At 51.8% G+C, this 14,108-nt stretch overlaps 1 protein-coding gene across 2 annotated transcripts; it reads left to right on the forward strand.

Annotated features, from left to right (window-relative positions):
* Window positions 1–1,325: 1,325 nt before the first annotated feature.
* On the forward strand, window positions 1,326–11,099 carry MCM5 (minichromosome maintenance complex component 5). 2 transcript variants are annotated; one of them, XM_027668308.1, is made up of 17 exons: window positions 1,326–1,426; window positions 1,592–1,774; window positions 2,672–2,798; window positions 2,911–3,039; window positions 3,499–3,671; window positions 4,872–5,027; window positions 5,124–5,290; window positions 5,904–6,075; window positions 6,257–6,368; window positions 7,122–7,265; window positions 7,560–7,625; window positions 8,534–8,710; window positions 8,817–8,929; window positions 9,173–9,301; window positions 9,546–9,688; window positions 10,244–10,371; window positions 10,748–11,099. In XM_027668308.1, exons 2-17 carry the CDS (start codon window positions 1,608–1,610, stop codon window positions 10,847–10,849), a joined length of 2,205 nt encoding a protein of 734 aa, XP_027524109.1. In that variant the 5' UTR covers window positions 1,326–1,426; window positions 1,592–1,607; the 3' UTR covers window positions 10,850–11,099. The 2 variants fall into 2 exon arrangements, with proteins under 2 accessions (XP_027524109.1, XP_027524118.1); XM_027668317.1 differs by lacking the exon at window positions 1,326–1,426 and adding an exon at window positions 1,467–1,490.
* The last annotated feature ends 3,009 nt before the right edge of the window (window positions 11,100–14,108 follow it).

Raw genomic sequence — 14,108 nt, forward strand, 5'->3', positions numbered from 1 at the left:
ATTGCCAGCCATAGGCCCTATCTGCTTTAGAAGGTCTTCCTACACAGGAGAGGCTGCAGCTCAGGTGTGGCCAGATAATGAACTGTTATGTACCACCTCAGAGTCCCTTCCTCTCTTTCCACCAGAAAGCCTCTGTGATCAATCTGTCTCCATGATGCTGCCTGTTCTGGCTGTGACCTTAATCTCAAAGACACATGTTCCTACTGATCTATTTTAATGACCAGCACTGAACCTACTCAAAGAAAAAGAATCAGAAGGCAGGTCCTGCTGAGAATGAGCAATGGGAAAAAGGGACTGTCATTATTCTTGTGCTCTTACCTACCCTATATCTCTTCCACAATCCCCTTTAATAATTCTCTCTTTGGACTCACATGCCAATCCTGGTAGAAAAAAATAGTTAATTCCTGAAAAGGGTAGATGATTGAAAAGCAGGGATATGAGGCTTGATTGCTATTCAAATACCAGAACTTGTTCATTCAGGTTTATGTTAAATTCTACCAATTCAGTCCCCCTAAGCCAGCCCAACCAGCCACCCCAGATCATTACGTTCATTCAACCATGCTGAGGTAACTAAGATCTCAAACAGGCAAACAAATGCCCATAAGCTCAGAGACACACTGTACCACACTCAGCCCCTCTCTGCTGCCCAGAGATCGTGACTGTGACCTCAGAGTTAGAAAATACAGATTCCCATTGACACTGACACCTATAGATAGTCCTTTGGGTATCTCACAGCCACTGTGAGATCACACACTGAAGGACTGAGCCTAAAACCTTCAGAGGTGAAGACTGAAGCTTTTCTTGTACTTGTCTATGATCTTTATGAATACATCTGGTTTCTCTGTAACAAGGAGACGGTCTTTATTTGAAACCTCCCTTGCAATGCACTATGCTTGCAGCTTCCTCATCATTTAGGATGCGCACCACCACGTGTTTGAAGGGCCAAAATGCGCACCAATGCCCTGCTGGCCTTCCCCCCAAAATCACTACTAGTCAGGAGAAAGGCACCCCGGAGATGCTCTGCAGTGACAGGCCCGAGCTGCCCCAGGAGCCTACAGCCGTAATTAATTCACTTTATTCCCGGGGGCCACCAACGCGCTCCCCTCGCCCGCAATGGTTTCGCCCGCTCCCCCTCCGCCACAATGGTCTCGCCCACCCGCCATTTCGCTTCCCCCCTCCCTTCGCTCCCCGATTTCGCGCCAAACGGCTCGTGGCGGAGCGTTCCAGCCAATCAGCGGCAGCGGCGGGGCCGCACGCCCCCTCGTGGGGCGGGGCGAGAGGGCGGCCGGGGCCAATCGGCGGTGGCACGGGGCGGACGGGCCAATCGGAGCGCGCGGCGGCGGCGCGCGCCCTGCACCCGTTCAGTTTCCGCTGCGCGTCACTTTTGCCGCGAAAAAGTTGTTGTCGGGTTTCTGAGGGCGGCGAGGTGCGGAACGGGAACGGGATCGGGAACAGGGAACGGGGCACGGGAACAGGGAACGGGGCACTACGTGCGTGTGGTACAGCCCGGGAGGGGAGATCCCGCGGGGCCCTTGGCGCGGGAGGCGCGGAGGGGGCGGTCGGGGCTGACCGAGCGCTCTCACCCCCGCAGCGGACCAGCCATCGTGATGTCCGGCTTCGATGACCCCGGCATTTACTACAGCGACAGCTTTGGGGGAGATGCGTCCGTGGACGAGGGGCAGGTTCGGAAGTCGCAGCTGCAGAAGCGGTTCAAGGAGTTTCTGCGGCAGTACCGAGTGGGCACGGACCGGACGGGCTTCACCTTCAAATACAGGTGCTGCTGTGGCCCCTTTTCTCTTTCTGAGCTTTATCCACCGCTCTTTGCACGTCCAGTCTGCTCTTAACCTCCCTCCTGCGGTGCACACCCCAGATACAGGATAGCACGTCCCAGCTTCTCTGTTCTCATAGACCATAAAGAGAAGGCCATAAACCCTGCTCTTTGTCAGTGTAAGAGATGTTGTTTTTCCTCTAGAACCTGATATAAAAACGTAGGTCTGATGTTCTCAGAAACGTTTAGCCAAACTCAGCCAGCCAGTGGCAGAGGTAGCAATAGAGGGATCTGCACTGCCTGGCTTGCACTTAGTTCTGAAATTCAAGATCTGTCTTCAAGTTCTGCCACTTTCTGGTCTGGGGTTTTGTCTGTATCCATTCAAATCAGTGCAGCACTGTCCATGTGTGCCTTCCAAGTCTATGAAGTTCTCTTGGCCATCCCTTTGCCTATACAGCTTGGAGACACAACTGTGAGAGAACATGGAGATATATCATAATCAAGGACTAGAACTATCTTTTACCTCTAAATTTCATGGACACTGACTTTTAATAAGAATGGTGCTTGCTCTGCTATTACTTCGTTTGTTTTAAACCACATAGTTATTATCTTATGTAGAAGTTTTCTAATTGCTTATCTGGTCATGGAACTCTAGTAAGTGCATTGTCACTGCAAGCACTGGTGTCCCTGGTCTTATGTCACATTTCAAAGGGGGTTTGGGTGCAAGATTTGCCCAGGTCCCTCTGCGCTTCTCTTTTTGACACTCCTAATTTTCCCTGTTTGCTTTCCAAACCAAGGACCCCCTGCAGAACCTGCCTTCTCTGATCCCTGCTTTTTATAAAGTTACTGTGGGGGACTCTTGCTTTCTGCCCTTGCAAAGCTTTACCACTTCCTGCCTTCCAGGGATGAGCTCAAACGGCACTATAACCTGAGTCAGTACTGGGTGGAGGTGGAAATGGAAGACTTGGCCAGCTTTGATGAAGATCTCGCTGACTATCTGTACAAGCAACCAGCAGAGCACCTGCAGCTGGTAAGGATGGAGGAGGTCGGCAACCTGGTGCATTGACATGGCCACACCTTGAGGGCGGCCCTGACCTGATACTGTAACGTACCCATTAATAATGTCATTGTTGCTTTTCTAGTTGGAAGAAGCGGCAAAAGAAGTAGCAGATGAGGTCACTCGCCCTCGTCCTTCAGGGGAGGAAACTCTCCAAGACATCCAGGTGATGCTGAGATCGGATGCCAACGCAGCCACCATCCGCAGCCTGAAGGTGAGAGGAATTGGCTTCTGCGCAGAGCAGTGAGTGGCAGGGTTTGCATCTGTGTGGGTGATTGCAGGGGAGCTTTTGGTACTTCATCACACAGTTCAGAACATGGGTTGCACACTAATTTACTAATTTAAAGCAACAGTACTCTGCAACTTAAATCTGACTGCAAAGGACTGTTTTTGCTGGTTCCTGCTGCCGGGACATTATTGCTGTTAGTGATGTTCTACACTGAGCATTCTATCCTCTCCTCTCATGCTTTGAAATCAGCATGGCTTAAGTCATGTTATGTTACTACTGAAGAGTGAAGGAGTGACGGCGTGCAGGCTTTTTTGTTGTGATTCTTTAGTCCCAGGAAAGTGGGAAGTGCAGCTAAGAAAGAACTGTGTTTCTTTAACTTCTTTAGTTTTCCATCCATCCTCCACTGATGGCTTTCTAACCTTCCCTTCACCTTTTCCCTTTCAGTCTGACCAGATGTCCCACCTCGTGAAGATCCCTGGGATAGTAATTGCAGCAACCCCCGTGAGAGCCAAAGCCACCAGGATCACCATCCAGTGCCGCAGCTGCCGCAACACCATCACCAACATTGCGGTGCGCCCGGGCCTGGAGGGCTATGCTCTCCCCAGGAAATGCAACACGTAAGGACTGACAAAGGGATGCACGTGGCAGGCTGGTGGGGGAAGAAGGCTGCGTTCCCCCCTCCTAATCCTCCTCCATCCCACATGCTGCAGAGTCATCTCTAAGTTGCAGAAGGCAGAAGCATCTTCACTGCTCTCTGCCTCCACCCTTTTGTACTCCCCCTGTGTCTGCATGCAGTGTTGAGTGACCATGTCCAGGGAGTTCTTTTATCTATAGAGTGTTTTGCCTTTTTTACCTAAAGGTTCATTCTTGTCTCCAGCTGTCCCATGATGCTGTGTGAAGCCGCCATCCTAACTTCCTATTAAGTTCTTATCTTTTCCAAACAAACTTCTTGCTTCCATATTCCCCCTCCTGAGGGACCTGTTTTGTGTTACTTTCTTTAGGGGTGCTTTGCTACTAGCATTTTTTATCCTGCTTTACAGCTCTTGGTGCCTGTGCAAACCACGAGCATTAGGCTGCCACTGTGCTGCAGCTCTTGAGCCAACCAATCCTGCTGGGTTGGGTCTTCAGGCTTATACCTGCCAGTATTTATTTTCTGCACCTTAACTCTACTGCAGCTTAAGGGGCGTTTGGGTTAGGGACCGTTCCTGCGTGTGGTCTGTGGGGCACCTCACTCCCGATCCCTGACTGCGTGAGTGCATCTGCACCCTCATGTTACCCTTCCCAGAAACCCTGCATGGAGTCAGGCATCTGTAGTGCCGTTCGGAGATGGCAGCAGGATGTAGAGGTGCTCTCTATCTTGGAGAGCTTGTAGTCTAGCAAGGCAGATACATCTCGAGAGACTGGGAGGTGGATGTCAACCTTGTCACATTGCTAATTGCTTTCTCACCAGAATCTACTTAACATTTGCTTCGTGTATGAGGTTATAAAGAGAAATGCCCTGCTGTGTCACTGAGTCTGTACTGTTACCTTCTGTGTAATTAATGAATTACCTTCTTCCCTGCTTCTAGCTAGCAAGGGAGAGGGGGAAGGCAGGGAGAGTGCTCAAACAAGTATCACCCTGCCTGTGGCTTGTTCTCATGCACACTTTTGGCAGCTGTTGAAGACAAGACAGAGGGCTTGGTGAGCCTTTGCTCTGACCCTGTGTGTCTGCCCTTTCCTGCTGATAGGGCACTGTCACTGCTGTCCCCTCCACAGATGGGCTCTAGGGGGTGGCTCTTGAGTGCTAACAGCCTTCCCTGATTGATCTCTCTGCACAGGGAACAAGCAGGCCGCCCAAGGTGTCCACTGGACCCCTATTTCATCATGCCAGATAAGTGCAAGTGCGTGGACTTCCAGGTCCTGAAGCTACAGGAGTCCCCGGACGCCGTGCCGCATGGGGAGATGCCCCGGCACTTGCAGCTGTACTGTGACAGGTACTGGCACAGCCTCCCCACCCTGATCCCGCCTGATGTCACTGGTGCCATCCTTTCCCCTGCTACCATCCTCATCTTTCTCCTTTCTCCTCTTAGGTACCTGTGTGACAAAGTTGTCCCAGGGAACAGAGTCACTATCATGGGGATCTACTCCATCAAGAAATCCGCCCAGAGCAAGAATAAAAGACGTGACAACGTGGGGGTGGGCATTCGAAGCGCTTACATCCGCGTCGTGGGCATCCAGGTGGACGTGGAGGGCTCAGGTGAGGGCTGCTTTTGGTGTGTGTTTTTTCTGTTTTGGTAGCCTGGTGTTGGGAGACACCTCCCCTTCCTGAACAAGGTGATGCCTCAGCAAGGACTGTATGAAGTCACAGCCATGGTCCTTCTCTATTGCTTATACAGCAGAATGTTCAGGCCGTTCCAGGGCTCTGACTTGCTCTGGATGTTTTAGTCGTGTCCTGTAGGACTTTTTCTCAGTAATGTTAAATGAGGAGGTTTCAGCCTGAGTCCTCCAGGGTATTTAAGTGCTTTTGTTGTATTGATCTTCGTGGAAATCTGCTAAGCCATCCCTGAGGATCCAGGCTGAAGTCCATCGTTCAAATTGAGCTATGTATTTAAAACATGCTTCTGACTATAATTCTCGCCCTGGTTCCTGCAGAGCTGCTTTGCCCAAGATCCTTGCTTTTTCTTGACAGTCTGTAAGAACACAGTCTGCCTTTTTTTGCTTAGCAGATGCTTGCCCTCTCCACCCTTCCCACCGGGTTGCACTTGGCATGATCTTGAAAAAGGGATTTTGGTGGTAGCGGGTGTAGCGGGGAGTGATGTAGTTTACTTTAAAACATCCACTGTTGCATCATTCCCCTCATCACTGTACAGGGCATAGCTTTGCTGGCTCGGTGACCCCTCAAGAAGAGGAGGAACTTCGTCGCCTCACTGCCATGCCCAACATCTACGAGACCATTGCCAAGAGCATCGCGCCCTCCATCTATGGCAGCACTGACATCAAGAAGGCCATCGCCTGCCTCTTATTTGGAGGCTCTCGCAAGAGGTGGGGAAAAGTCAGCCTGGTGGAGAGAGAGTGCTGGCAGGGATGTCATTGATGGCACAGAGCCCTCATAGTGTCTTCTGGCAGTGCTGCCAGCTGCCTGCCACTAGTCAGCAGTGCTTGGTTGTCAAAATAAAGGCTCACCATCTCTCTTCCCTCTCTTCTCCCCACCCTGTCACTCCAGGCTCCCAGATGGGTTGACCCGCAGGGGGGACATCAACTTGCTGATGCTGGGTGACCCTGGCACGGCCAAATCCCAACTGCTGAAGTTTGTTGAGAAGTGTTCGCCCATTGGGGTAGGTGGTTTGAGGTGCCCACTTATAGCACACTTCTTTTGTCCTTTCTGCTCCTTGTGTAGCACCAAAGACCAGACTGTGGTCACAGCAGACATTTGTCACTGCATCCACAGGTAGACTTGCTGGCAGAGGCATGCACTGCCATTTCTGGTGCTAGCTTGGAAGGGACAGGGAATGAGGGAGGGAAGGGGAAGCAGGTAATGCCTTTCGTTATATGCTATGAGCCAGGCTGTTTGCAGATGTCCAAAGATGTAACTGGTGCTGCTGTTTATTGTTGAGACTTGATCAGGAGAGGGGCTGGCTGGTCAGGACAAATTAAGCTGACTGCATCTCAGGCACAGACCTCTAGCCTTAGCCCAGGCACAGAATTATATTTTCAGCTGTGGTTTTTTGTCTCTATTAAACTCAACCTCTGACTGCATTGTTCCCTCTGTGGGAAAACAAAGCTAATGCAGCAGACCACCAAACAATGAATCACTCCCTGTTCTGTACTTAATATCTCTATTCGTGTGTCTGCACACCCTCTGTTGCGTCACAGCTGTTTAGTCCGAGGCTTGGAATGAGGCAATAGTCTTGCTCTTTACCCAGCACGTCTGCATGTGCTGAGGGCTTTTCATGGAGGTTCTTATGTTTCCTCCAGCAGCTCCAGATTTTGCAGTGCCAGGGGTGCTTTGTCTTTAAACTGGAGCAGTGGGCTCCTGGGTGCTGCGACAGCTGATGTGTTGTCCCTTTCCTTGCCCTGCATGCCACTAGGTGTACACCTCTGGAAAAGGCAGCAGCGCTGCTGGCTTGACAGCCTCAGTGGTCCGCGACCCTTCCTCCAGGAATTTCTTCATGGAGGGAGGAGCCATGGTGCTGGCAGACGGAGGAGTGGTGTGCATCGATGAGTTCGACAAGGTACCCATGGAGCTGCCTGTGCAGGAGTGAGAAAGACAGCCCTTGGGGATGCCAGCTTCTCCCAGGAGAGCCCAGAGCTGCAGGAGAAAGGGCAACTCTCCTGAGAGTGGCCTCACTTTCATTTGGAGGAGGCCAAAGGGATGGGGCTGCAGGGGAATTTGCTTACATCCTGCAGAGGTCTTCACAGAGCTTTACTGGGGGTCGTATCAGTGGATGTGTAGCTGAGGTCTGGCAGAGGTGACTGATGGTGACTTCTTTTCTGCTTGTCTGGTTTCTCCCACCTTGGATGAGAAGATGCGGGAGGATGACCGCGTGGCCATCCATGAGGCGATGGAGCAGCAGACCATCTCCATTGCAAAGGTGAGCTGTGGATGCATGTTCTGGGGTGTGAGCCTGAAACCCAAGCAAACCAGTGGTCATGTGTATTTTGCCAGAATTGCCCATTTTAGAGTCCAGGCAAGTGGTATTGATGGTTGCTGGTTTCTCTGAGACCAGTCAGCCCTGCTTGTAGGCTTTGAGTTGTCTTTTCCTGGGCAGACTGAACTTCAGCAGAACTGAAGCAAGCTCCCTCTGCTCTGCCAGTCCTTTGCTCCTCTATATTTTTTAGTTCTGCTGATGTCCCTATGTCAGAGCCTGATGTCACTTCTTTTTCTTCCTTCCCACTGCTCTTCACCCCCTCAGAAGATCTACAGAAACTGCCTGACATCCTGGTGCCAGGTCCTTTCTCAAGTCAGAGTTTCTCTTCATTTCTGCTGCTTAATCTTCTTCTGTAGCACCTCTGCTGCCTCCTGGTTGCTCTGGCTCGTCCCTTAGCTGTTTAGTCTCTGGAAAGAGCACTCACCATGGCTTTACCTTGCTGATTGCTGTCATGCTGCTACCTGCAAACCCATGCTTTGTGCCAGAGCTGTCCAGGAGGACTCAACCCTGGCTGAGGGCCCAGCTTCTGGCTCAGATTGCAGACCTGTGGTGGGGTCTTGTGTATCTACGCCCTTGACATGAGGTTTTAAACGAAATCACTCAGTGCTTAAGTCTCAGCTGAAGCCAGTCCTCCTCCAGAAGGATGTGGATCCAGCCCCACATAGCTCCTGTGCTGAGCCTTTCTCACAGGGAACCATTACAGAGCAATTGGGTACTACTTAGGGTAGTTTATTTAAATGCAAGTGATTGAGGATGAGTCCTTGCAAACCACTCTGAACCTTTCACTATGAGTTAATGTCCTTCTTTTCCTCCTGTGATGTGACACCATCCGTTTCACCTTCCCTCCACAGGCAGGAATCACAACCACACTCAACTCCCGCTGCTCAGTGCTGGCAGCTGCCAACTCTGTCTTTGGGCGCTGGGATGAGACCAAAGGCGAGGAGAACATTGATTTTATGCCCACCATTCTGTCCCGATTTGACATGATCTTCATCGTCAAGGATGAGCACAATGAGGAGCGAGACATGGTAGGTTGAGGCATATGGGTGCAGCTGGGACTCCTGGTGCCCTGTTTTCTGGGAGGAGGAGGAGGCAGGGAGGTTCTTGCTGCCTGACTGCCTTCTGCTTTCCTAGACACTGGCCAAGCACGTGATGTCCTTACATGTGAGTGCCTTGACGCAGACCCAGGCTGTGGAGGGTGAGATCGAGCTGAACAAGCTGAAGAAGCTCATCTCCTTCTGTCGGACGTGAGTGAAAGACATAACCTTTTAGCAGCACCTGGGCTGCACGGTGGGAGGCAGTGGTGAGAAGCAAACCATACTGTGCTCTATCTGAGTGCCCTTTTTTAAACTGCCTTGAAAAAAGGGATGCCAGAGGAGCTCACAGTGGTGGCACAACATGGCCCAAGGGAGCGAGGGGTGCGCAGGGACACCCCTGCCCCAGGAATTCTCCCTGGTGGCACTGCCTCCAGCTCCCGTTCCCCCTTGCAGGAAGTGCGGCCCTCGGCTGTCGGCAGCAGCAGCGGAGAAGCTGAAGAACCGCTACATCCTGATGCGGACTGGCACTCGCCAGCACGAGCAGGAGAGTGACCGCCGCTCCAGCATCCCCATCACCATCCGGTGAGCAACACCCCCTCCTTGTCACACCACAGCCTTTGGGATTGGGGTGGCTTTACTGGGGTAGCCCAGGAAGGGTGTTAGTGGGGTGCTGGGGCTTGGGGGGAGCCCTCTGTGAACAAGGCAACACTGAAGATGCTGCAGGGAGGTGCCTGCAGTGGGGTAGGTGGGGATGGAAGGGGTTGGGGGGAAGAAGAAAGACCTTGGAGCTGCAGTAGAAAACAGGGAACATCTCCTTTGGCTGCAGGCAGCTGGAGGCCATCGTGCGCATTGCCGAGTCCTTAGCGAAGATGAAGCTTCAGCCCTTCGCCACTGAGGTGGATGTTGAGGAGGCCTTACGGCTCTTCCACGTGTCCACGCTTGACGCTGCCATGTCAGGCAACCTGTCAGGTGAGGAGGAGATGCTCTGTGCTGAGGATTGGAGAGACATGGTGGGCCTGGTTGCTCAGGGCAAGGAGAGACAAGGATTTGGCTGTCAGGGGCAGGTGCTGAACCTCCTCCCCGAGCAGAGGCAAAGTAGTGCTTGTGGCAGTAAGGGATTATCATGGCTATGGGGCTGTGCTTCAGAGGGAGAGCAATGGCAAATGACATGAACGTCTCCACCCATGCTGGTCCAGGGAGGGCTGGTCTGTCCCCTTGTGGTCCCAAGAGCAGAGTCTGGTGCTGGAGGTGATTCCCAGGCCTATTAGTCCTCTAACATCTTTCCCTACGGGGGTGAAGACAATATTTCCTTGGGTACCAGCATGGCATTAAGGTTTGAAAAAGCTCCAGCAGTCAGTTCTACGTTCAGCTGTGTGGAGCTCCACAACCTTTGATGGTGGAGTTGCTCATGGGTTCCCTATAGTCTCTGAGTTGTGCGAGTGTGGTGGGAGACACAGGAGATGGGCACTCTGGCTTTGAGAGTGACATGGGTGGCATGAGACCTCACACAGCCTCTCCCTCCAGGAGCAGAAGGCTTCACAACACAGGAGGACCAAGAGATGCTGTCCCGCATTGAGAAGCAGCTCAAGCGTCGCTTTGCCATTGGCTCTCAGGTGTCGGAGCACAGCATCGTCCAGGACTTCATGCGGCAGGTGGGTCAGGGACCCCATGGAGGATTGAAACTCTGTGAAACCAGGGACCCCAGGCAGCTGCTGGGGCCTGAAACCCATTCCTCAAAGAGGTGATTGAAGAGCCTTTTGGTCATACCTGCCTTTGAAGTTGTTTGTAGAAATGGTGTGCCGTGTGATTGCAGCATTTAAGGGGATTTGATCTGTAAAAGCTCTGAGGTTTGGGGCTGGTTTGGGTAGTTTGGGGTTCTACCCTTGAAACAATAATTGTAAGACCAGCTGCAGTCAGATCTGAAATAGTGAAAGGGGAAGGGAGCATCAGCATCTGGTACTGCTGGTGTCCCTCTCTCTGGAGGGGCATAGTTGGGCTTTCATCTTCCCCTGCTCTTCCTTTTTGCAGAAATACCCAGAACATGCCATCTACAAGGTGCTGCAGCTGATGATGCGGCGGGGGGAGATCCAGCACCGTATGCAGCGCAAAGTCCTCTACCGCATCAAGTGACCTCCCTGTGCCATGCTCCAGGAGGGAACTGCTGCTGCTTGACACCTGCCCACATACAGGCAGAGTGCCCCGAGAGGGTCACATGGAAGAAGCTTTCCACTGGGGCCCCAAACGGCCCCGGGCCTCCCTCTTGAACCAGGGTTTGGGGTGGTCAGGGTTTCCCTTGTGTGCTCTGTCAGTGTGTCACGTCAATGTTTCTTTGAACTCCAAAAGCTTTTAGTCTGTATTAAAATAAAAACTGATATTGGTAGCTCAGGATCTTTGACCCTGAGGGGCAGCGGAGATCTATGCCCTTGCTCCTTTGGGGGTGGTGCAGGATTTTGGTTGGAAAGCTGTCCCTTGTGCTTGCCCTGTGTTATGCACTTGCCCCTAGTCAGCACACAGCCCCATGGGCTGCACCAGTAGCCCTGAAGGCAGAAATCTGTTTCTCACTCAGGATTTAATTGTGTATTAAGGCATAAATCCTGTTGACATAGGCTGTCCTGTTGGGCTCAGCACTGCAGGAGGCACTTTAGCCAGTCCCTTAGTGCATTCTGATGCTTTCTTCCACGTCTGCCAGCAGCAGCAAAGGAAACAGCCTGCTCTGTGCTTCAAAGCTGCTCTTTGCTTATCCCTCCTTGCCCTTGCCTGGGGCTGCAGCAGCCAAACACTGTTACCCTGTAGTGTAAAGGGCTGTGTGAAAGCCTTGCTTGGAGGCATGGGCAGAGCTCTCTGCTCCAGTGAGGATGGGGATGCAGGGTGATGCCCTTGAGCTATGTGTCCTACTCCAAGTAGTCTCTGCCACCTCCTTCGTATATGCCAGTGGCCTTGGGGATGATTGTCCTGCTCAGCAGGAGCCTCACCAGGGCACTCTCCCCTGGGGAGTGCAGCTGCTCACCCTTCTGCATTTGCTACACAACCTTGCACTTACAAACTTGACAGGTTTTTATTATTTCTGGCAAAGTAGAGTTGGTTCTCTTAAGCATCCTCCCAAAGGTGTAAGGTGCAGATAAGTCCCTGCCCTTGGCAGCTTGGGGTCAGCTGGGGGCTGAGAGCACTGGTGGGGGCCTTTGAAGACAGCACAGTGTTGGGCGAACAAAGCTGCTGCAGGAGCTGGAGAGGCTGATGCCATATCTGCAAGTGATCTTCAGGCTGAAAAACACCCCAGGAGAGGTTTCATTAGCAAAAGAAATGTTCAGGGCCAGCAGAGGGTACCAGAGCCTTGAGGATGCTGAGCTGTGGAGCTGCCTGCGGCGCTGCCTCGTTGCTGCCTTATCCTCCAAGAGGGGAAACAGGTCCCAAAGGGCTGGGGTGTGAGGTGCACCCGGCCTGGCAGCTCTCACACAAGGGCTGAGCCCCACTGCAACCCTCGGGGGTTCAGCAACATCTTTCTCTGCCTCTGTGGGAACATTTTGAGGTGTGCATAGTGCACTCCTTATGTGGTTATGGGCTCGGAAGTCTGGAGGGGCTCGGGTGGCAGTGAGCTGAGAGAGACTGGGTGCACATATGAGAAACAGCCTTCTGCTCTTCACTCTCCATTTTTTGGATGGGGACAACCTTTGTGGAGGGCTGGAAGGAAGAGGAGGCTCCTCCCAAGGCTCCCAAAGGATAGGTAGGGATAGGTCCCTAGAAAGCTCACTCCAGTGATTCTATCGCCCTGTATTTTTGCGTATACCAAGCACCTCGTGCTTTTTGGAGCAAGCAATGCTGGGGCAAAAATGGGCCCCTTTTCTGTTTAAAAAAAAAAAAAGTAAAAAAAGAGAGAGACACCTGTCCCTGCAGTGCTCCCTGGTCAGAAAAAATAAGAAAAGGATGCTGCTGCTCTGTGGAGAGGATCATCTCCATGGAGGAGGAATAAGTGACTGTTACAACAAAAGGGCCACATCCTCACCTACTTCCCAAAACTGCTAGTGTCTGTTTGAAAGCATCCTGCCCACCACACAAGCTCCTGTGCCCCTGTTCAAGCGCTTGCTATTGCAGCATCAGGAGGTGGCTTGTTAAAACAGCGTCAACACAGGCATGGAGCAGCAGTGGTGTCGTGGCTGTTCTGCCACATGTCATAGCCCATGCGGTCCTGTGGTAACGGGTTCTGCAGGTCTCTCAGCCCCTGCCACCTTTCCACAAGTACCTCTGTCCTTGCTTTGGTGGTGCAGACAGTACCTGTCTGTCTGTGGTCCTCTTTCAGAGGTGCAGCAAGAGCAAAGCAAATAGAGAATTGAGTATGTGATCAGTACCCATAGCCTACTGTTACTGCTATCTTTGGAGGAGGCTGTGAGCCTCTGTTCCCAGGCTTGGAAAGAACACCCAGTGATGGGGCTGGGTGGGGAGAGAATGTCGTAGGAAGAGGACTGGGGAGGAGAACACAGTGCAAGAGGCTCTGTTTCTATCACCTGCCTTCCTTCCCTCCTGTCCCCCCTCCTCCTCTCCTTCAGATATCCCCCCATCCCCATAATCTTTGCTCTGTGCCAGAGTAGTAGGACATGGCTGGATTTGAGCTGCTGACTGCCAGGGGTGGTCATGTGGTGCTCACAGGTTTTAAATGAGCTACCATCTCAAGGTACATCAAGTTCTGCTGGGTGTTGGCAGGTGCGGAGGTTGGAAATTCTTTTTTTTTTCTTTTTTCATGTTGTTTTCATGACATGGTGAGGAGCAGAGGTATATTTCTGTGATGAGGATCAGAATGATTGATCTCTTCGTGCTATGAAATGTGTTGATTATATGGTATGAGGTTATGTAAGTGTAGGTACGACTCGAAACAACATTGTTTAGCAACTAATGTATGCAGTGTTATCACAAGAAGTGGAGCTAGGATGTGCGCAACTGGCATTATTTGGAACTTGAGATCATTGATTAGTAATGACTTGTTTTGAACATAGTGCTGCAGATGGAAATTTTGTGAGGAACAGCAGTTCTCAGTTGGGTAGATGCTTGGCGATATCTACATGATAAGGGATTGGTGGTCCTCCTGGTGAAGATGACCAGATTTTTCACAAATGTTAGCTACTTGATAAAGGACTGTCATTCTCCTGGTGAAGGTGTCTCTTTTTGGTCATCCCTGAAGTACTGGCATGCTGAGATTTGGCATAGAGTTCCTGTCCAGGTGTCCTTAGATGACCAAAAATGCTGTTCTCAAATCCAGTGCTAACAGAGAGAGTAAAACCAGTCAGGCTTAGCCACTTATACCAGAGTAGCACAGCGTTCCCTTACCTAGCCTGCCAACCTGACCTTGTCCCTTCCTCACCTCAGTGCTATACCATTGGCATAGGAAGCCTCTTCCCCC

This window comes from Corapipo altera, unplaced genomic scaffold (genome assembly GCF_003945725.1).
Source record: "Corapipo altera isolate COAL_440 unplaced genomic scaffold, ASM394572v1 1, whole genome shotgun sequence".
Classification (NCBI taxonomy): Eukaryota; Metazoa; Chordata; class Aves; order Passeriformes; family Pipridae; genus Corapipo; species Corapipo altera.

Coding starts and splice junctions, on each gene's coding strand:
- MCM5 (XM_027668308.1), top strand. CDS start 1,608: ATGTCCGGCTTCGATGACCCCGGCATTTACTACAGCGACAGCTTTGGG. Junction 5,028..5,123: donor TTGCAGCTGTACTGTGACAG/GTACTGGCACAG, acceptor TTCTCCTCTTAG/GTACCTGTGTGACAAAGTTG. Junction 6,076..6,256: donor TTTGGAGGCTCTCGCAAGAG/GTGGGGAAAAGT, acceptor CTGTCACTCCAG/GCTCCCAGATGGGTTGACCC.